The sequence below is a fragment of the Myotis lucifugus genome, unplaced genomic scaffold, assembly GCF_000147115.1.
Source record: "Myotis lucifugus unplaced genomic scaffold, Myoluc2.0 scaffold_8, whole genome shotgun sequence".
Classification (NCBI taxonomy): domain Eukaryota; kingdom Metazoa; phylum Chordata; class Mammalia; order Chiroptera; family Vespertilionidae; genus Myotis; species Myotis lucifugus.
Window position 1 is genome coordinate 4,602,946 of NW_005871056.1, and position 24,264 is coordinate 4,627,209.

The 24,264-nt window shown below is 40.9% G+C and overlaps 1 protein-coding gene across 2 annotated transcripts in view; it reads right to left on the reverse strand.

The window, feature by feature from the left end:
• The window catches only part of CPNE4 (copine 4), a 348,126-nt gene that overhangs the window by 89,912 nt on the left and 233,950 nt on the right, over positions 1-24,264 (reverse strand). For both annotated transcript variants that reach the window (XM_014450787.2, XM_006083699.3), the window contains 4 exons: positions 17,863-17,934; positions 14,998-15,072; positions 10,614-10,697; positions 6,914-7,003 (listed from right to left, as the gene is read on the reverse strand). In XM_014450787.2, the coding sequence (XP_014306273.2) occupies positions 6,914-7,003; positions 10,614-10,697; positions 14,998-15,072; positions 17,863-17,934 (321 nt within the window). The remainder of the gene's footprint in view (positions 1-6,913; positions 7,004-10,613; positions 10,698-14,997; positions 15,073-17,862; positions 17,935-24,264) is intronic.

Here is a 24,264-nt window from a genome sequence, read left to right on the forward strand (position 1 = left end):
ATGCCTAGAGAGAAAAGAAAACAGACTTTTGGTGACCAGCTAGCTGACTCTTCCACAGGGAGACACTTTTATTTTCAATTATAGTTGAGATACAATATTATGTTAGTTTCAGGCGTACCACATAGTAACTAGACATTTATATTATTTACAAAGTGATCATCCCAGTAAGTCTAGTACCCATCTGTCACAATACAAAGTTATTATAATATTGTTGACGATATTCCTTAAACTGTAGCTTATATTCTGTGGCTGTTTTTATGACTGGCAATTTGTACATCTTAATCCCTTCCCCCTTTCACCCATCCCTCCAACCCCAACTGCCAACCATCAATCTGTTCTCTGCATGTTTGTTTCTACTCTGTTTGTATATTTGTTTTTTAGATTCCACACACAAGTGAAATCACATGGTATTTGTTTTCTCTGTCTGACTTATTTCACTTAGCACAATACCCCCAGGACCATCCATGTTGTCCCCAGTGGCTTATGCTGGTTGCCCTTAGTCGTGTTGTTCTTTCAAATTTTAATTAATTAATTAGTTTATTTGTCCATGTATTTATTTATGCAAGCCACTTCCCTGTTCATTGCACCACTTTGTTTTCTGTTCAACCCAGGTTCATGAAGCATTAATTAGTTAAATAGAGAAAGCAAATCTGTACAACTTAAACTACAAAGGGGATTTCTATTTCCAGAAAGCACTGTTGGTGCAAAACATCTCTATATGCTGGATAAACATGTTTACAGATGTCTTTGGAAGAATAGCTGCAGTAAAAATAGTGTCCGGGGAACAGCTGGAGGCCAGAAATGACAGGAAGGCTTGACCTGGGAGCGACAAGCAAACCTGGAGCCAGAGTTTGTTGCCGGCCTCTGCTGCTTCCTGCCGGCCTGGAGCCTGAGTCCTCAGCTCCCGGAGGTGGGGCCAACCTGGAGGGCAAGTCAGTCCTGAGACTCCTCATGAACCAGACCCAGAAAGGACAGCAACCTCAGGGAGAACATACAGGGAGGGTGAGAACTATGTTTGTCTGACCGGGCTTGAGAGGGAGTGAAGAAAAGCAGAAAATAGCCTCTGAACATTCCTAAACCAGAAGTCCTCACTTACACGCTTTCATATTTGAAGACACAGTCCTGGTGAAGCCTAAAAAACCCCAAGCCAAATTGTGTAATCGAAAAGTACCCCCCGTTTCTAATTGTCTGCTTGCATTACAGAAGTACACATGGGAAATCCCTGCATGTTGATTTTTTACTAGCAATGCCAAGTGCTGTTTTCAGCTAACACTTCTAGACAGAGAGAGAGCTCCATATTTTTTACTCTTCTGCCTGCTGGATGCACCTAACAATGAGGCCCTAAGCTATGGATGAGCCACAAGGTCGAAGCCACAAGGTTCTTGAATCACTGAATGATTAAAAAGTTTTCCCTTTGATTGTTATATGAGCAAGAAAAAAGCTTATATTGCATGGGGCTCTTTTTTACTGCAGAATTGTTTAACTGAAGATAATTGGAGTTGAATGACATAATTAAGCAGTGTCTGGCATAGTACCTGGTAGCTGAATGCTCAGTAAATGTTAACTGTCTTTTAATAGTTAAGAGCAAGGTCTATAGAGGATGAGACCTGGGTTTAAACGAAGGCTGTGCTACTGAGCTGTGTAATCTTAAGCAATTTGCTTAAACACAGAGAATTCCTCATTTGTAAAAAAAAAGATAATATTAATGTAAAGGGAAAATTATTAAAAATATGACAATATGCAGGTTTTTTCTCATTCAGAAACCTCCTTTTTTGCTGATTTAACACTGTTAAGCTCATTATTGCTTTTCATGCTTCAGTATTGATCACAGCTCTCAGTAGAGAAAGACTGCTGGTCTCACAGGTGCCATTTACTTAAGTGGAGTCAAGAATTCCTGTGTCATGGCTGATCCGCTATAGAGACACCATGATGAGTCTGCGATCCTCTGGTAACTGACTGAACTATCAACAGGCACAAAATCAGCAGCCCTTGGGTCCAAAGGGCCATAGGAGAGCATCTGAATTGTAACAGATCTCATGAAAACTTAACAGGACTGTGAACCATTCAAGTTTCCCACTCCCACCACCCCTTTCCATTGTAAGGAGGTAGAGATGAAAGTGAACTTGCTTTCACTTTATTTTTTGATTTTTCAATTACAGTTGACACTCAATATTATTTTATATTAGTTTCAGGTGTACAACATGGTGGTCAGATATTTATATAATTTCTGAAGTGACCCTCCTCCCCATAAATCTAGTACCCAACTGGCACCATATATAGTTATTACAATATTATTGACTATATTCCCTATGCTGTACTTTATAACCTGTGACTAGTACTTCTTAATCCCTTCACCTTTTTTTATGCAGACCCCCAATTCCCCTCCCTTCTGGCAACCATCAGTTTTGAACTTGCTTTCAACTGCCTGAGCCTAGGGTAGGTTCTTTATTACAGGCATTTTCAATAATACTGAGCATACTTTAACAATGAACCCCTCAATTCCAATTTCCAGTGTTTTGTAACAAGAATTAGGAGTGCTAATGTAACCAATGGGGTATGTAATGATGAAGCCTCTTCTATGGGTTTGAGGGAATTATGGGGCTAAATTGTGCCACTGTCAAGGACTGAGATCTGGGGGTTGGAACTGGGGTGGGATTTCTTCTTTTCCAAGCAGTTTGAGCCAGAAGGTTTGTTACAGAAAATCGGAATGAAAGAGAAAGAAAACAAGTATGACAACTAAATCCAAAGGACCAGGGGCCACATAAGAGGCACTCAGGGGTCTAGGAGTTAGTAATCACATGGGGTTGGGACTAAAGGGGGAAGATTCAACACAAACTTCAAGAACACACTCCAGGAGTCAAACCCATTTGGCAAGAATGTGTCAGCGAGTTCAAAGCAAAGACAATGAATTTGTAGAGAACATACGATTTCAATTTAAGATGTCCTGGTCACACATGAGAAGTGAGGACACAGATAGCTGATGTAAGCAAAGTACAAATGCTAAGGGTTTCCTAAAGGAGGAAGAGCAGAATGTATACATACATATGCACTTAGCGTTGCAGTAAGATGGCAGAAAAAATACTGAACTCCTTAAGAGAGGCACCAGCTGACTTGACAGAGAATCATTAGAAAGACAGTGTTTCTCAATGTGTGCTTGGCAAACGGCCTGCACCAGCATTGCTTAGGAAAAATTGTTGAAATGAAGATTCTAGGACCACTGGGGTCTGGGATTCTAATTCCATAGAACAGTTTTCTGATTGGCCAGGAATCCTGCTTTGGGGGTGTCAGAAATGAGCTCGTGAACATGGCAATTTCAAATCAACGAGACATGGCTGCAAAAGGGGGAGGGTATACAGAAGGAGGAAGACAAACCATGGGTGAAAATGTCATCTGTTGGTTGCTTTAGACCTATACCTCTTACTCCTTCATGGCCTCCTGGGTCTTACCACCTTGGCTTTATCTTTGGGAACCAGATTCTCCTTCTCTTCTGCTACTTCCTTCTGCCTGGTCTTGCTTGTGCCCATTCCACCACAACCTGGGCCTCTCTCCTGAATAAGGCCTTTGAAATCCCAACAAAAATACCATAAAGCTTCTTTTTCTTCTTCTGATACTAATTGCTTATAAAGTTAAATGGAAAGAACAAGCAAGCTAAATATCCAGGAAGACCCTTAAAAGACAAGGAATACAGAAGTGGGAGGGGCTAGCCCTACTATATATTAAAATGCACTACAAAATGATTACCTATAAGGGAAGAGGGTAAAAAGAAGGAAAGACAGGAGTGAGAGCGAAACTTTCCTGACTACACCTTGTTTTGTAGCTCTGACTTTAGAATCATGCAAAATTTTATCCTATATAATAAAAGGCTACTATGCAAATTGACCGAATGGCGGAATGACGCGCACTGACCACTAGGGGGCAGACACTCAATGCAGGAGCTTCCCCCTGGTGGTCAGTGTGCTCCCACAGGGGAGTGCCGCTCAGCCAGAAGCCCTGAGCCGGGCTCATGGAGAGCGCAGCGGCAGTAGTGGGAACCTCTCTTGCCTCTGTGGCAGCACCAAGGATGTCCGTCAGACATCCTCCGAGGGCTCCTGGACTGTGAGAGGGCGCAGGTTGGGCTGAGGAACCTCCTCCCCCCGAGTGCACAAATTTTGTGCACTGGGCCTCTAGTATAATTATAAAACAAAATTAAAATTGTAAAAATAAATCCTAAAAACTGAAAGCAAAATGAAACAAATGAACCTGGTAGTTTTATGAGGTAGAGGTTTAATACTGGAGAAGAATTCTTTCGAGATTTTAAATATGACTCACCATCTATTGAGAGATATAACTTATAAAGCAAAAGAATTTAAAGCTTATGACTTTAAAAAAATCATACCAGAAAGCAAGGAAACTATTAAACACTATTAAACTTACATCAAAAGAACTCAAGAGCCAACTTGAAGGGGGTCTCTTTGGTTAAATATTGGATAATTAAAGTTTTCAAAGGAATAATAATAACTGGAATACTCAAATATATTAAAAATCCATGAATTCTTAATAATATTGAGGGACCTCACTATGCAGAATGCTGGGGGAAGTAGCTTGTTATTCTGAAAACTGGTGAAAAAGGAAAAAAAGGATAAATAAACCATGTTTCTCCCTTTTGTGTACAAATCACACCTCAGCAAACCAAATAGTTATTAAAAGAAAAGTCTTTCTTTACCGAAGAACTCTAAATAATAAATAACAAAGAAATGGCAGAATTGGAAAAAATCATTTTGGAAGCCATAACAAAATGATGAATATAGGCAATGTTCCTCCATGACTGTTAACACCATAACAAAGCACCATTACTTATAAAGCATTGTAAGCTGATCAGGTTCTAACTAGCTGTTAAAGGGAATATAGAATGTGAGAAATGCTACAGAACAAACCAACCTTGTCTCTTCAATAAGTAAATTGCAAGAAAAAAAGAGGAAGAGGCAACTAATAGATTATGAGACGTCAGAGATATTTCAGTCGAATGCAATGTGTGAACCATGTTTAGATCCCAATTCAGAAAAAAACTAAACGTTTTAATAAATTAGACAATCAGTCACATGTGAATAGTGGCAAAATATTTGATTACTAGGAAGTTTAGTTCATATTCTTGGATATGATAATGGGTTTGTGGTTATGTTAACAGAAAGATGCCTTACCCTGTAGAGATACATACTGAAGTATTTTTGGATGAAATGGTATAATGCTGGGGGGTAAGGCACATCGTGACTTTTGTTGTTCCCAGATACTTCTGCCTTCATGAGCCCCCAGTCACCATAATATATGTTGGGGTCCTAAAAATGTCATTGTTTTCTGATGTGAGAAAAAAATTAAAACATTTTCTTCGATCTTACAAGTTCATTTTTTTCCTTCTGATTTTAAGGGCAATTAAAACATTTTTGTAAAGTCCTAAAAGTATCATGGGTCCTGGCATTATATGCTTGTTGTGCCTAAGGGATGAGTCTGTCCTCATTTGCTTCAGAATGACCCAGTGGTGGGCAGAGAGAGAAGGAAGAAGATTTGTGGGGCAAAATAGGGAAGAAAATGTAACGTTCCAAAGACGAACATTGGCAACGGCTACTTTCCATGGGACTAGGTGCCCTGAAAGACCATGAATGTTTAGTTTGCCTAATGAACCTATATTCCTATACAGACATCCCAAACTTTTAGAGCCTGTAGCCATTAGCCATCACCATTCTCCAGCATCCCTGGCTCTGCTTTCAGGCTATCCCAGCAACCTTCTGACTGCTGTCTGCCCTATGGTTTGCTCACATGGAGAAAATGCCCTGGTGAAGCTGAAGTGCATGGTAAGTCTGCTTGATGGGCATGCTTCTCATTGAACGTGAATCGATCAGCCTTATAGGCTCTGCTCTCCCTTGGATTTTCTTAGTCATCTGGAATTGGTAGAATCAACTCCGGGACACTGACAATATGTCCCAGCTTCTGGATTTCCAAGGCAGAGAGAGGGACAGACCATAGAACTCAGGCAATGCCTCCTGGAGTTTGCTTCTGGCATTAGCCTATTGTCTTCCTTTGGTCATCCTGACCCTCCACAGTGCATTTTTCTTCCAACTTCTATATTCCCATGATATTCAAAATGCATTTGTGATAGATTGGGGGGAAAAAAAGGCCACAATACTAGGCAGCTCTTCCCACCAAAAGGTGGAGTCTGTTTCCTATTTCATCTCCTGAATCTGGGATGGCCATGTGACTTGCTGTGGCCAATAGAATGTGGAGGGAGTGACCACGTATGAGTTCTAAGACTAAGCCTCAAGATACCTCACAGCTTCTGTTCTTGGTCTTTTGGAACCCTAAGGTTGCTCTGTGTATAAGGCCAGGCTAGCCTGCTGGATGATGAGAGACAAATGGCCCAACCACCCCAATCATTCCAGATGACAGCCAGGTACACCCCAGAAGCAGAGCCACCCTGCTCATGTGCAACAGGCTACAAATATGTGAGGGAGTCCAAGCAAGCCCAACAGAAGAACCTCCTAGATGAACTCAACTTGCCAAAGCACAGATGTTCAAGCTAAATAAATGGTTGTTATTTTAAGCTACTAAATTGTGTAGTAGTTCGTTATGCAACAGTAGGTAATCAATACAGCAGTATTTGTGTTCTTAATAACTCCCCATTAATAATCCTGAAGTTATTGCCACAGTTTGTCTCTGAGAAGCTGTAAGATTTGCCTCTTGACATAACAAAATTGGGATTTATCTTGGGCTATCTCATGAGCTTCAATGACTCTCGCAGAAGAAATTGCCCCTACTTTTTCAAAAAAGATGCTAAGGGATTTGGTTAAATGGCACAGAAATTTTGGATTTTCCAACATTCACTTAAGGGGAAAGACGAGGGTTAAATACACAAAAATTGCATTATCAGACATAGATTTCTGACCTTTAGCCGGCGGTCTGGATCTCCACTGCATAGGGAATTTACTGATACTTTGAATGATTTCCAGGCTGGGCTTAAGTTATTCATCACAACCTGAGAAGAAAAACGAGAGGAGTGGTGGGTGGGAGAGAAAATGTTTGACATTTTCACATTTTACCATAAAAAATGCTAGAGATGCTTTTTGGCACTTTGAAAAGGACAATTGTTTGGACCAAGTGCCTTAATGAAAACCTAGAGTAGTAGATCTTTTAATGGTGTCCACCAAGTGGGTCAGTATAGGCAGAATTCCTGTGATCACTGGCCTGGCTGTCATTTCAAGAATAAGGACAGTAATACTGTCTAGTATGTGGATGCTGAGGATGACTCATTCTATATCAAAAGGGGTTGGGATTAATGAGATGGGGCTACCTCTGGCCTCTGATAAAACATCCCCTCTTCTGTAGGACTGTCGGTCCTATGACATAAGTTCTCTTTTATTGAGATCAGCATAGGAAAAGACTACTGGTGTGTGTGTGTGTGTGTGTGTGTGTGTGTGTGTGTGTACAATTTTACTGCTAAAGAATTAAATGGTCTTTGGTAATCCATGAGTTTACAAAACAGAAGTTTCTAGAAGAAAAATCCCAGAAGCATATCTACACTGACTATCCTAGGAAGACAGACACAGGGCCAATCTTCAGTGTCATGAACTAAGTCTATTAAATAGTGAAACACATTTAAAAGCAGCTTACTAATCATGAACTTGGCTAAATCCTGCCCCAAATTCTACATGTGTCAAGTCTTACCCTGTCATCACTATGATTCAAATAATTCAATTTGTTTTAGAATGTATGAGTATCTGCTCTGTGCCTAAGACTATTCCTGAATCAGCAGGGGCTGTATCACCTGGGAACTTGTTAAAAATGCAAGCTTCTAGTCCTGGCTAGTTTTGCTCAGTGGTTAGAGTGTTTTGCCTGTGGACTGAAGGGTTGCAGGTTTGATTCTTGGTCAAGGGTACGTACCTTGGTTGCAGGTTCCCCAGCCATGGTAGAAACACGTCGGGGAGGCAACCAATAGACATGTTTCTCTCACATCAATGTTTCTCTCTCTCTCCCTCCCTCCTCCTTTCCTTCCACTCTCTCTAGAAATCATTGGAAAAAAATATCCTTAAGTGAATTTCTAGGTTCCACCCAGACCTATGGACAGAAACTCTAGAGGACAGCCCTCCCCCCGCCCCCCAGGTGATTCTGATGCATGAAACCACTGCTCTAGGGGACATAAAATGAACTTAAATTGTCATATTGATTTTTCTTCCTATGAAGTTATTAGTTAGCAGAAGTCTTAGCACTGTAAAAAATTAATTCTCTATCCAAATAACATAATTATTTTCTAAGTGATTCTCTCTTCTACTGGAATCCTTAATATAACTATGAATTATTCATTATATCCTGGGCTCATTATTAAATTTCTCTTAATGCATTAAAGTAGAAAAATACTGTTCCTGTGTGACTTTGTCTTAAGCTCCAATACCCTGGGGATGATCAAAGTGATAGTGATGAGAAAAGTTAGGTAAAATCATCTGGGTTAGGTCAAAATTCTCACCTTTATGTAAAAACTAGAGGCCTGGTGCATGAAAAATCGTGCACTGGGGTGGTGGTGGGGTGTCCCTCAGCCCAGCCTGCCCCCTCTCACAGTCCGGGAGCCCTCAGAGGATGTTCTACTGACAGATTAGGCCCGCTCCCCACAGGAAGCGGGCCTGAGCCGCAGTCTGGCCTCCCTCTGTGGGAGGTGACTGGCTGATCAGGAGAAGGCACCGCTCCCATCACTTCGTCACTGCTGCTGCCTCTGGCCTCCCTCTGCGGGAAGCGACCAGGCCGATCAGGGGAAGGCATGGCCCCGATCATGCCTCTGCTGCTGCCACTGCCAGCCCCCAGGCAGTCACCACTTGCCTGAGCCTTGGGCTGGCTCTAGGCAGTGGCAGCCACCATCTGCGGCTTGCCTGAGCCTCAGGCAGTGGCTATGGCTTTGTCCGGAAGGATGTCTGGAAGACATCTGCTCTAATTAGCATATTACCCTTTTATTAGTATAGATACTAAGGAGTAAAGATGTCTTATTGCAACAGTTTTGAAAAACTCAATAGCAAATCAAAATTTCAACTAGAAATTTCCTCTGAAATGAAAAATGTGCATGTGTGCATGCCCACAAGAAAAAAATCAATGTTTATGTTGCTTGACTCACTGGAGAAGTTTATAATCACATTTCTTGTGAGACTCCAGGAACCCCCCAGTAATGGGATATTGGGGGAAGTTCTAGAGATTCTTGGGACTAGGAGGATTTAACAATATCAACAATGAGAAGAAAAAGGCTGTGAGGAGCAAAGGAGAAAAGGATCCTGTGAGAGAAGGCCAATAGTGTACCATCCATCCCTGTTCTCCCTGCACTTTAAAGCCTCCATTCACTGACTACAGCAAAAGCTTGAGTGGATACCACTTCTGGTCCTCCCCAAAGTCTATTTACTTCCCCTGAAAGTCTGTGCCACCAAAGGAATCCTTATGTGTGAAACGGTTCTATTCAGTGGGGGTGAAACTATCCCAGTTGCACCTCAATCTATTCCCCAGGGATTAAGTGCCAGAGCATCACTTTGTGCTATAACTTGTAGTGGACACGCTATCTATACGCAACTCCATTCATTTATTCATTGTTTTATTAAACCCATTTTATTAAATGCCAAGTATGAGTTCGATGATATCCACAGACTAGGCCATTCAACACTATTTAATACTTGTCTACTTTAAGTATGATATGTTCTATTCCCCCAATGTTACTTGTAACTCTGTTACTCCAGGAAAATGGAACTGGATTTCCAGTGTAGGGTAGTGAGAGCATGGCACCTCCACTCTCATCGTATGAGTCACGAGGGTTCCTTCTTCCTTTATGCTACCACTGGTGAGCACAACACGGTCTTCTCTCAGCTCCAAGTCAATCATCAAAATTACCCCACTTCCTCCTTATCAATGTGCTTCTCACACCTACAGAATCTCTCTTGGAACTGGCTTATAAATAAAAGAAAAAGTAGAGATTGGGGTTGGTTGCTGAGTGGTAGTGGGTAGTGGGGGGGTTGGACAGTGAAGCATAAGGTTTGGAGACACATGGAGAGAGAGGAGGGGAGGTGAGAGGGACATGCAGATAGATCCAGTGGCTGCTGAGGAAGGCTGCTGTTCACTTGAGAGGCTTGCTATCAGTCCAGTGTATCAACTTTCCCTGGGGAGGCACACTGCCTTTCCAAATTACAGTGAAGCTCAGGATCAAACACACTCAATTCAAACTTCAGCTGTACCCCTTGTTAACTGCGAGAACTGGGAAAGTGACCTGACCTCTCAAAAGTTCAGTTTATTCAACTGCAAAATGAGGGTAATAAGCATGTCAAAGGATTGTTGTGAGAAGTAGCTAAAATAATGTGCATAAAATCACTTAGTACAATGTTTGGCGCCTAGTCACCTTCATTAACTGTTACCTAGTATTTATATTTGTATTACTAATAAAATAATGAAAAATGTGGATGAGAGAGGGTCTTCTCTTCTAACAATCTAAATTGAGAATAAAGAGTCCTCTTGAGAACAGTGAGGACTCATGTCTGAATGCATAGCTACAGACATTAAGAAATGTAAGGGTTTTCTCGAAACAGGTCAATTTATTATCTTAGGAGATGAGATGGCATAGTTATTACCTCAGTTCGGTGTACAAGCTGCTGAGTTGCATCATCATTCATACGAAAAATTTCCAGAAATGGGTCAGATTTACTGAAGAAATCCTAAAATAGACAGATACATAAAAATAAGTTGTGTTCCCTCCGCTAACACATCTAATTCAGCATATAGCATGGATATAGCATATTTCCCCCACATAGTCAGACTGTAACTTTCCAAATGTACTTAGAAAGCAGTTGTTCTCATGATACTTATTAACAAAATTTTAATATTAGGAGCTTTATGTATTTCAGTGGCTTTTAGTCATGATATATTTTCTCAATGAATAGATAAGCTCAACCGCTAACACGTAGGCAACTAGAACATCAATGCTAAAAGCTAGACGGAGGTCCTCCTTGAGAACTTCTGGGAACTACTTTCCCAGCTGTGACATGAAATAATTATATTATCTTATTCTGGATTGGTGACAAAAGCACTGTGGCAGATTGCATTTTCCAAAGGTGGCCATTACAATGTCCACAGGTTTTCTACAATATGACTTTGCTACCCCCTCACCAAGGCATAGAGTCTAACTCCCCTCTCCTTGACTCTGTGATGGCTTCTCGGCTTTCCTGTAACCAATAGAATATAGCAGAAGTGATGAAGGATGACTTCCAAGGCTATGTTGAAAAGGCCACCCAGCTTCTGCCTCATTTTCTTGCATGCTCCCTCTGGAAAAAGCCAGGAGATCATGTAGGAAGTGTGACCATCCAAAGACCAAGCTCCTCCACGAGTGACTTTTGTCAACATCATTAGGAGCCGAAGAGTTATCCAGATGAACCCTGCCTGAATTTCTGGCTCTCAAAATCACGGCATACAATAAAAGAGTTGTTAATTTAAGTCACTGGGTTTTGAGGTGGTTTTGTTATACAGCAATAGCTAACCAGAGCAGTAATAGTGTCTTTTTCATCAAGCAAATCAGAGCCTTTATTTCCCAAAGAGGCTGTATGAGATGATCTTCATGGCATCATCTTGTTTCTTAAATTCTACAACTTGCCCTCTTTTCACCTGAGACCATTCACCTTCCAGTCCAAATGGAAGCAATGGCTCTGAACAGGACCTGCTCCTTGCTGGATACTAAGGAGTCCATTATGAAGGGCCTGGGTCTACAGCACTGGGGCACTGAGGCACAACAGTGACCAGGGTCCTGGATAATCTGCACAGTCAAGGGTGGGAATGGCCATCTCGAACCACATTAAATGCTCCATAGGGACTCTTTCGGTTTTATGAGCAGTGCTCATTTGAATGAAAGGAAACTTCAAACACCTTAGAGTCAATGTGTCCACTAACAAACCTGGAAGTCTCCTTGCGCTGTGACATAAGTCAGAGGATAAATTAGTGGTTCTTAAGAGACTACTAAGAGGAAAGAAGCCATTAGAAGCCATTAAATGAGGAGTGTAACACTGCTACACACTGACTCCATGGCTTATAATGGTACCTGGAAAGGCACTACAAAGCAGTTTGGTGAATTATTCTGAAACCTGAGGATATGACAGGGAGAAAGAGCATAATGGTTCCAAGGAAGTGAAGGTTAAAAGCTCACACCCAGTTGATATCAATGCACACTGCGGTTCCCAGCACCAAGTTCATGCTAATGTCAAAAGGTAGCGGTTGTGTGAGTTTCACACAATGTACTCAAGATACTGAAAGAATTAAAATATAATTCATTCACAAGGATAAAGTCTTTCCTGATGTCCCCAGGCAGAATGAATTACCCTTTTCAGGGCACTCTGGTTATACATCACTTAGGCCATCCTGTCATGGCTACAGTATTATTATATCATTTGTTGTTTAAATTTATGTTTCACTTAGATGGTGAATTGCAGGTTGTGGGTGGGAGAGTGGTTTAAAGTATGTCTTTTTCCTATCACTTGATGCATAACAAGCATGCACCAAAGGTTTGGTAAATGACTGATGAATAAGTGAATAAGTAAACAAAGGAAAGAGTGAATTAATGAATGCATAAATGGGCTGAGTATTTTTGCAGGTGAAAGTGAATGAGATATGCCAGGATATAAGCTGCTGCTTAAGAGTTTAGGAAATTGCTTAAGATACTGCTTTACCCTCTTCATCCTAATGCCTGTGTGGTGCCACATCCAAACATCCCAACTTCTCTAGTTGTACTCTAGGAAAACGAAGCCCTTTGTGAATACAGTTATGAATGTGATGTGTTTTCTGATTCAGGATATGGTTGAAGGGAAATCATAAATATATGGTGAAGACACTCCCCCCGCCCCACCTTTTTTTTAAAGAAATGGAAACTGTAGAACCTTTTTTTTTTGTATATGTAAGACTAACATGGACTGTGATTGGGTGGGAGATGTGAGATATAATAGAAAGATGACAATGAGGCAGACATGAAACTGAAATCTCAGTTTAACCACTGATTAGCAGGATGTGGTGGTCACGAGAACATACTTTTGTAGACTGCCCCCCCCCCACTACAGGGCGTGTAACTGACCAACGGCCCCTGCTACATGTTTGTACCTCCCACCCTGCACTCGCACCAAGGCCAGGCTTCCCATGGAATGTTCCCAGCCAGTGACTGTGTGTAGAGTCAAGGAGGCCAAGAACTAACTCTACGAACTAGAAGTATAAGAGTAAACATGACTCAACAGAAGGACTTGAATGCATTCATATGAGCGTAACCAATGGACACAGATTGGGGGTAGGGCGGTGAGAGGGTGAGGGCATGTGCTGGGGGTTGGGGCGGCTGGAAAGAGGTCAATGGGGGAAAAAGGAGACTTATGTAATACTTTAAACAATAAAGAATTTAAATTACAAAAAAGACCCTGCCAATACCCCTGAAAAAATTCATAGTTATTGCTCTGAAAATCATTAGTATGAATAGAGTCAAGGCCTCTATTATAGAGACGTTCATTGACATTTAAGAAGATATAGTGTAAAGAGGCCAACAGAACTGGATTTTAATCCCAGATTGGTCACTTACTAGTAATGTGATCTTGAACAACTTCTCTATACCCTCTGAGCCTATAGTTTTCCCATTATTAAAATGGTAATAATAATATCCATAAAAATTTTTTAAAAAGAGTAAACATGACTGATCTTAAGGGTCTAGTTCTTATGGTTCTCTGGAGGTAAGAGTTTTTTTTTTTAACATATATATATTGATTTCAGAGAGGAAGGGAGAGGGAGAGAGAGAGATAAAAACATCAATGATAAGATCATTGGTCGGTTGCCTCCTGCATGCCCCACACCAGGGATTGAGCCCGAAACATGGGCTTATGCCCGACCAGGAATAGAACTGTGAACTCCTAGTTAAAGGTCAATGCTCAACCACTATGCCATGCCAGCCAGGCGAGGTATGTGTTTTTAAACCTCTTACCAAATACCTGGAAACACATTTTGGGATATAAACCTCGTTTTGATGTAATTGTTTCCCAGTTCAACAAGGTCTTAACTGCTTATCCATGTTAAGATGAACTGGCCTGGTTGACCTATTAAATAGGAATGGGTCAGATAAGTGAAGAGCTTGGTTCAACAGTTACACTCAGTAAAATGCATCCAACTTCAGTTAAGCTTGGCCTTTTGAAAGTGATCAGTTCCTAAAGTCTGAAGCTGAATAGATCAGATTCCTTTCCCTTATAACACTCTATCTTTCCTCAATTCCAGGATAACCTGCATGTTCAGACTACTGAGCTTGTTGGCCAATTTTGTCTCTAGGCCTCCTTGATGGCCTTGCTGAACCTTCCTTGGACTGCATGGCGTTCCAGGACACTGCCCCGCCCTTCCTTCCCTCTCTCCTTTATTCATTGTCAGACTTGTATCATGGTCTGTGAGCTCTCCCAGACTTCCTCCCTATGTTCCTTACACAGGCATGTCTCCCAATAAAACCCTTGTATATTTAATCCTGTCTTGGATTATCTGAACTAACACATCTTTGAATCTCTTCCCTCATTTGCAAAACAGTGTTAACAATATCTGTTGGCTGGAAGTTATAAGAATGAATGAATGTGACAACACATGCAAAGCTCTTAACTCTGGCAAGTATAGGTGCTAAATAAATGTCACTTTTCTTCACTTTTCCATTTCTTCCTTTCCTTTAAAATGCCCCTACCAATGGGGTTAAATCATATTTACCCATGCATATCTGAGCTGTGGCATTTGGGAACAAATGAAGTCTTAGTATAATAAAAATTTCCTGGCTTAATTGTAGTCTCTCTCCTATCTCATTAACTAATTCACAATTTGGGGAAAGTCTTACTTTGCAGACCTCTCTGAAATCTCTGATCTGTTTAATAATGTAGGCTGAAAGGGATAAAATAGCTATAGGGGAAAATCTGATTAAACTTTGTGTGCTGGCTTTATTACTTCCTGCAGTAAGGTTAATGCCAAACACTTTACCTTGTCATCCAATTTCCTCGCGTTGAATGCAAGTTCAACATAGTCATCATTGCCAGATAATTCTTCAGCAATCACCTATAGGAAAAAGCATGCATCAGCTGCAGTAACGGTTGGACCAATCAGCCCAGCAATTCATGAACAAATTTAGCTCATATTTGGTTCAAAATCAACAAAGACTGAGGCTGGAAAAGGAGATTTCTACAATGCTAGTGAACATGGCACAGCATTTCCAGGTGTTTAAGGCAACTCCTTAGAATAAACAATAGTAGATAACCAGATTTCACATGACAACACAACAGATGGGGTGTAGGCTGGTAGAAGAGACAATTTGGAGCAGCAGTTAGGAAGAGCATTGGATGGCACATCCACACATAATTATATATATATTTCCCCTTTGGAAAATTGCAAATAAGGAGGAGCAGTAACATTTCCCCACTGTTTTTAGACCAACAAGGGATAGGGAAATAAACCAGTCTCTATGTCCTTTCTAAACCAATGATTATATGGCCATCGAAAAAATGTTCTAATTTTTTTTTCTTTTTTAATTGACTTCAGAGAGGAAGGGAGAGGGAAAGAGAGATAGAAACATCAATGATGAGAGAGAATCACTGGTTGGCTGCCTCCTGTACTCCCCACACTGGGGATTGAGCCCACAACCCAGGCATATGCCCTGATGGGGAATTGAACCGTGACTTCCAAGTTCATAGGTCAATGTTCAACCACTGAGCCATGCCTGCCAGGCTAATTCCTATTTTTTGTAAAAGACCCCCCCCTGGGCTTTCTGAGATGAGATGAGAGAGAGAGAGAGAGAGAGAGAGAGAGAGAGAGAGAGAGAGACACCTTAACTCTCAAGAACAGAATTCTTGACAGAGATTTTGGTATAAGTAAAAATATAATATTATCTAAGAGCTTCTTTCATAATAAGTTGCTTTCCAATATTTAATAGTCAGTGATTCTCAAAGCCTGGGAACAGAAATTGGTGGAAAAACAAGAAAAAAACAATAATGACAAAAATCTAAGGACTGTCTAGTTACAGATAGGTTCAACCATTCATAAATAATGTTTAGGACCTCATCAGGCATTTAGAGGTGTCGGACATGGATACCCTCAACAAATTGCTTATGTCAAGCCACTGAGCTTTAATTCAATTATATCTCCAATCTATTTGGGCTCAACTTTTCCATTATAAGTTGGGTTCACATTGTTAGCCTCTGGAAAATTTTATTTTGCACCTAATATTAAAGCCAAAATCTTTGCCTAAGAAACAGGAAACTTGAGTCCAGATAAGCAGTAAAAACTCAGTAACTTTTTTGGTAAACCAGAAACCATCCTATGTAGATTTTCCATTTGGTCCTCTTTTGTACCTTGTCACCTTCATGCCTCTTACACTCCACTTGAGCAGTGGTCTTTAATTGCTTTGTGGTCACAGACACCTTTGGAAAGATGATGGAAGTTATGATCTTCATCTGCAGAAGCTTAGAAAATTTTGCACATATTTTCAAGAGTTTTCCAAAAGCTAACAGAGCCACTGTTTTGATCCAAAGACCCAAGATTATGAGAAGTATTTAATTATTTAAAATTAAGGAGATAAAGTTTCTCTGAGATGTGTGTAGGAAGAAAATCTCCAAGATTCCTTAGAGAAAAAGGTGGCAAGGTGAGGTTTCCTTCCCATGAGAGAGACCCATGGCAAATCATACCCCTGGTCTACCACCCCAGGCTTCTCTGCGTTTGTGGGCTTTGGGAATGAGCCTTTGGGTCCCTGGCTTTTTGGAGCACCCGGGGGGTCTTCAAAGCCATTTGAACCATTTGTTCATCAGTGAGCATGGCAGTCAAGAGAAGGCTTTGACATGACTGCATCATTTCAAATATTTAAGCAACAAATTCAGGTAAGTTATTCTAAGAATGGTCATCGCTTTCACCACTAGGAATTCTCAGGATTTTTCCTTTAAAAAGTGGCCTACATTAACAAAAAATTAATCAGTCACTTTTAAGTTAAAAAGAAATGTTCAAAGGAACTCAGAAGGTTTGCCTCCTGGCAATTTATCTCCCTAGCAATTTAGATTCACATAGCTAACTGGCTAGATTACTTTTTCTGCCTTTCTCAAAGGCTCTAATACAAGATGTCAACATTTCAAATATAGGAAAATGTAAGATTTTACTTAGAAGTGCTCCCAGCAATTCCCATAGAAATTCTACACTTACGGAAAGTTTCTACAATCTGCACTATCCAAAATAGTAGCTGCCAGCCACATGTAACTATTGAGCACTTCGTATGTGGCTTGTGGGACTAAGCAATGAATATCTGCTTTTATTTAATTTTACATAATTGTACATAAGCTTAAATAATCACATGTGGCTAGTGACTACCAAATAGGACAGCATAGCTCCAAACTATTATATTGAAGAAAAGAGTTGAATGCTGGGCTCTCTGGTCTTAAAGCAACAAATCAAACCTTGGACTAAATGTGATTAGAGCAAATTTTTAATTCTTAGAAAAATGAGAGGCAGGGATAGGTAGTTTTGATGATGTGAAAACCCCACACAATTCCATGTTCTTACTGAGCTCAGTGACTCCATCGCTGTTCCCCACTAGAACCTATATTGCAATTGCAGAAGTGCTTAGTTAAAGTAAATGGCTTTACTTTCAGGTCCTTTTTTTACCCCTTTTCCCTAGGGATGCAAAGGTCAACATTGTATTGACAGGTGGAGGAAAAAAAAGAAAGAGGTGGCTTGGATAGTTGCACGATTGTGGCATCAGCTCCCAATAGCCACGGGGTCTGCTTTGCACAAGTCTGGTTTGCCCCAGCCAGCTCCACCCGGGTACCTGGCAGATGGCTGTATGGGGGCGGGGGGGGAGGGGCTTACCGTGATGGAGGACTTCCCCGCCGTGTTCCCGTGCTTCAGCAAGGATTTGGACAGCTTCCTCTGGGAAACAATCTGCACAAGGAAACGGAAGGTGGAGAGAGCGGTCATCCAGCTGCAGGTCAACTTAATGAAGTTCCCTCTAAAAATTCTCCATCCAGCTCTGCCTGAAGTGGTGACATCTATGTGCATTGATTTTCCAAGGACTTTCCACAAACCCCTCCTAAATACAGGTATTCCCCTTTTCCTCTTATGGCTTGTGACGTAAGAGAATGTGTGATGAGTGACAGATAACTCAGTCAGTTAGGAGGTGGTTTAATTGTTGCTGAGGGATTTATATCAAAGTTAGATGGCAAACATTGGATCTATGTACATGAAGATAAAATAGATGAAGTTTCAGAATGATCTCAAATCAGTACTAAAACCTCTGTGTACAGTGGGGGATGGGGGTGCAGCGAGGGAAAGAAAACCAGGATCTAAATATACACATTTTGTATCTATTAGTTCTCGAGTTCTATTTTTAATATATTCATTAGGAAGCTATAAAATAAGTCATCAGGAAACTGATGCTCAGACAAGCCAATATAAGTAATTGGGGTTATCTCCATGATTAAGTGTTAATGTACAACGTGCAATGACAATTAAAATTGTTTATATTAGGAGCTATTTTCAGCAGAACCTGCCCCATCCCCCTCCTCCTCTCTTTCTTACTTTTTTTGAAAGAGAAGTGTGATAAGGCATTGTGGCCCTGATGGATATGCTACCCATGATTCCCAAAGGAGAAAAGGCTTAAAAGAATCAAGTGAAAGCCAGGCTGGTGCCTAAGAGAGAACAAAGTCACCCCTTGCATTAGGCAGCTTTTATCTAAGGCAACTCCCAATGGTCCTCACCTGCTGATATTCACCCCATTGTGTAATTCCATCTCCTCGAGTGTGGAGAGATCCAATGACTTGTTTCTAATGAACAGAATACCATAAAAGTGATGGGATGTCACTTCTGAGATTAAGTTACCAATTGGATGTGCCGGTCTTCTTGCTCACCATTTCTTGCTCTCTCAGAGCCCCCCGGGGGAAGCAAGCTGCAATGCTATGAGAAGCCCTAGAGAGCAGCCCATGTGGACAAGACTTGATTTCCAGCCAACAGCCAGCAAGAGCCTGAGGCCTGCCAACAGCCACATGAGTGAGCTCGGAAGCAGGTCCTCCCCCAAGTTGAGTTTTTGCATCACTCAACAGCAGCCTTGAGAGACCCTGCTCCAGAGGACCCAGCCATGCTGCCCCCTCACCCCTACCCCGATTCCTGACACACAGAAACTGTGAGATGTTTATTTTTTAAAAGTTGTCAAGTTTGGGGGTGACTTTTTAATGCAGTATTAGGTAACAATACACATATTATTTACAGAAAGAGAAGAGAGGCAATCACTCTGAAAAGCAGGAAGACAAACCTAGTCTCTGATATTCTTACATCTTTTTGTCTCCGTGTTAGAGGAATGAAAATTCTGAGTGTGCTAGAGTCAAATGCAAAAAGTTCAGAGAACTTCCATAGGGCAAGCGGATTTAAAGACACTAGTGTTCAGTTAGCTCTAATTGGAAGAGGAAAGAGTATTTATATTTAAAAAATCACCTCATGATGATGGTGATGATGACAATGACAAGGACAGCAATGGGAACTCCCATTTAAGTAGTGCATAACATGTGGCAGATGCTTTATTCACTCCACAAATATTTACTTAGCCCTTACTGAATGCTGGACTTGGTGCCAGGCATGACGAATAGAATGGAGCTTATGTTCTGGTAAAGGAGATTAGAATTAACCAATGGTCAAATGAACAAAGAGAAATCGTCCCAAAGGAGAGTCGCACTGGTGGTGGGGAAATGAATGCACAGGTGGTGGGGCGGATGGGAGTAGTCCACGTAAGAATCTCTTGTGGGAGACTAGGCAGGAGATGGTAGAGATGGAGAGAAAAGGCTGGGTTTATGAGATATTTAAATGTAAAACTTTAGTCAGAATTTAGAAATGGACTGAATATGGAGGAAGAGGGAAGCATCATAAATGCATCACTAGATCAGATGGTCGAGCCCTTCACTAAGATAAGGGATATGAGAAGACTACATTAAGTTTGGGGGCAAAGAACACATGATCAGGTTTGGAACAGAAAATAGGTTGGAGTAGGTTGAAGAGGAAAGGAAGAGGGAAGGAAATGGAGCAAGCACATGAGGACAATTCTTTCAGTAAGTCTGGCTATGAAGTGGGGAAGAGAGTCATTTGCAGGGAATGAGAAGTTGAGTGACGTTTTGCTTTAGTGGTCACTTTGGTGCTAATTTTACACCCCCACAAATGTGGTATTATTAATTTCTTTTTCTAAATGAGGAAAATAGGACACAGAGAGTTTAAGTAATTTTTTCAAAGACACAGAGCTAAGAGGCAGGGATTTTATCATAGGTCTGACTTCAGAAACTGATCTCTAGCAACATTCGGACTGGTAAGCAAACTCATGACAGATTTAGAAAATTCTCACAGTTGGATTTGTACTACATGTGTTTGCTTTTAAGCCCTGGATACCATGTTAGTGTGCTTACCCATGTAGAAGATTGTAAAGAAATAATCAAGTTAGACCTCAAGAATGAATTAATCTGAAGGCCTTAGTTAAGGGCAGTGTAGCATAATGATTAAGATCATAGGATTTTTTATTTACAGCTGGCTATCAATAAAATGTCATGAAAAATTCAGGAGATAAAGGAATTGGTATTCCATCCTATAGCCATTTCTGAATCCAAACTCCTCATCCTTTCCACCCTGCTCATTAAGAACTTGCCAGTTGCTCTTGTTCTGTAGACAAATCATTATCCCTTCTCCCTCCCCATTCACAGATCGTGAAAGCTACCATTTCCTAGAAAAATGTAGACATTATTCTTGAACTCGAGATGAACCAAAACACAGAGGAAACAGAAAACAAACAGCATTAGAAGACTCTAGTTTCTCTCTAGGGGTTTTTCAGCAAGGAGGGCTGAAGAAGACCAATAAATATAGGACAAGATGAGGGCCACAAGTAAGCACTTGCCAGGTCAACATCAGACCAAAGAGAGGCAACATACCTCGTTTCTGAAATAAATCTGGTCTCAGAAATACTTCTGCCCATTGTTATTGTGTTTCATTCACATTGGTTATCTACTTGTATGGCTCCAAGTGACCTCAACAACCCTCTCAGCACTGCAATAACCCACTCACTGGGTTATTAGGTGTGGGTAGATTGTCTTTACAGACTGTCTTCCAAGACAATTCTTCAAGGAAAACCAAGGAAGACTTAACCAGTGAGAATCTGGATGGTCACAGTTCTTTCCTCACTCTTACCTAGAAATGCCAGCATTTCCACTTGTAGGGTGTGAAGAGAATGCTACCGTGCTCTAGCTCCTGCCTTTTACAAATTCTAGGAAGGTAAGCAATTGCACAGGAAATATTCCTTATTAAGAAGTGGGCAATTGGATATACAAATGAATAATCAAGCAGGCAATTAAACTTATTTTACAGCCCCCAGGCCTACATCTCAGCTCCAAAGAATGAGTGATAATTAGGGTTTGAGACCTTTCCTTATAATCGTGATCGACAACAGTGATGCTGCCATTCTCACAACTGTTGGGAAAAAATAGTAGGGATGCCCAGATGGAGCAGTGATCTATAGAGAAAAGCCCATTTGTTTGCAAATCCCACTTCTATATGCTTTGTTGCAGCTGAAGCAACTGCATCAGGCTCATAAAGGCTTTAGGTCTTGACAGGATGAGAAAGAATGACAAGGACTCACCCTGGTCCCAGCTGACATTTGAGGGCAACAAATATATAACTAGCTGTACTTGGCAACAAGATAAAGGGGATGTGCTTGTCAGAAGTCCTCTAATTTGATTATTTTCACCCCTTAGTGGGGTCACAGCTGCAATCCTTAGCATTCAACAAGAGTGACATATAGGGGGAGGAAATAGAAGTTGGAACACTCTTTTTAGCAAAGTTGGACCAGAGGGACATTAGTCCCATTAAGTCCATGATCTGCATGCTCACATGGATATGGGGAGGAAGTGGTTCTTCCCCTACGAAGTAGACAAATTCTGAAAGCATAGGTCCTCATTTTATAGAGAAGTCTACTCTTTCATCTAGATGAATGGGAACAAAGCCAGGAGAATAAGATATGTTTTGGCCAATATTTCAACAAATGTATGTATATTCAACTGAATTTTCTTTCAAAGTCTTTCAAAACAGTCATTTTGGGGATTAAGCAGTTATTTTTCATGAGACTGCTTTTACTAAACATATTTTTCAGATGCTTTCATGAAATCGCTGTAAGACTCTGTTGCACCAACAACGTTGATTGAAAACTTTCTCTGTGCCAGACACTGTTCTGGGGCTACAGTGGTGAACAGATTAAAAACACCTTTATTTGACAGTCACATCTCTATTAGCCAGAACTGATAATCTCCAAAGCATGTATCAGAGACCTTTCATTCCTTAAAAGTTTACATATTGTATAAAAAAAGTCTTTCTATAGTAAGTCTGGAAATCACAGGATTAGAAAGGCATCTCAACTGCAGACATCAATAGAGCTTTAGTGGAAAATCCCCAAGGACTAACCCTCTACTGAGCATGTCTTACAATTGTTTGGCCCCAGAACCCCTTGGTCAAAAATAGCATGACCAGTGCTCTGAAAGCTACTAGAATGACTAATACCTAATGCAGGGATCCTCAAACTATGGCCCGCGGGCCACATGCAAATACAAATATTGTATTTGTTCCTGTTTTGTTTTTTTTTACTTCAAAATAAGATATGTGCAGTGTGCATAGGAATTTGTTCATAGTTTTTTTTTAAACTATAGTCGGGCCCCCCTTGGTCAAAAACAGCATGAACTGGCCCCCTGTTTAAAAAGTTTGAGGACCCCTGACCTAATGTCTCATTGTAGCAGACAGATCCCCTCAGGCCTTATGATTGCAGAACTGGCAGGACATGTCTTTGCCTGAAGGTTTTCTCTGGTATCCATGCCCATTGTCCACAGGCACAGCAGGCTGGAAGTGGGGATTATTAACACCATTTGGAATGGGCCTTAACCAATGATTGATCATCATTGGTACAGAAATCCTCCAGCTTCTTTGCTCCAGAGTTGGGGGGTGACTCTGTGGTGTTTGTTCTACTCAGTCGCCTGTGTTTCCCCAGAGTATGGCATCCCGAAGAGACTAATACACTTAGTTCATGAGTCAAAGCCAGGATTCATGTCTTTATTGAAGCAACAATTGCATCCAGTGGTGATTTGTTAGACAATGCACCCTTTGTTTTATTGGCTGGTTTCTCTTTCCTGTCTCACTCCACTCCCCTTCTGGTGTTTCTTTCACCTCCCAAATAATCTACTTACTGTCGAATGCTTGACTGTTTCTGGGGAAAACAACCAAAACATTTTAATTTGTGTCAGATAATATGTCAAGTGCTTCATACACATTTATCCCATTTATTGTAATTTAATGATCAAACTTGCTCTTGCCCCCAAACAATTGAGATGAGAGGAGTAAAGTTTTGAGAAATTAAGGAGTTTATCTAAGGAGTTTATCTTAGCATTATGTACTGAATTTCATCCCCCCACCCAAAATTCTTATGTTGAACTCCTAACCTGAAACTTAACTGTGTTTACTGATAGGGCCTTTAAGGAGATAATTAAGGTTAAATGCAATCATAAGGAGCCCTAATCCAATATGACTGGTGTCCTTATAAGAAAAGAAAGAAGCATAAGATATGTTATGCTATGTGAGACTTACTGAAGATAGCCAGCAAAAGAGGCCTCACCAGAAACACCCTGCTGTCACTTTGGTCCTGGAAGTCCAGCCTCCAGAACTATGAGAAAAAAAATTTATGTTGTTTAAGTCATAATCAGTCTGTGGTATTTCATTATGGCAACCTTAACAGATTAATATAAGCAGTAAAGCCAGGATTCATTCCTCATTATATAAATATTTATTGAGTGTCTATTATGTGTTGGATGTTAAGAAAAGAATGATGAAACAAGACAGATGCAGATACTGCCCTCCCAGAGACAGTCAGATGAGACACATGTCAAATTCCAACTCTGTAAGGAAAAGCAGTGCCATGCCATGAGAAGGGTAACTGGCCTGGTCTAGGAGGTCAGATAAGGCATTTCTGAAGAAATTCCCCTGACTTGAAGACTATGGAAGAGGAGAATCCAACAGAGAGGGGAGGGATGATCCTTCAGTGGAGGGAACAGTAGGTACAAAGGTCATATATGAGTATGAGGAGCAGAAATGAGTATTAGGGACAGAAAGAAGATGTTTAATTTATCCCTAGAGACTATGTACTTGATACACCTGACTCTAGGTACTTTAGCAACATTGACTGTAGTAGGAGGAAAAAAGTGACCCCTG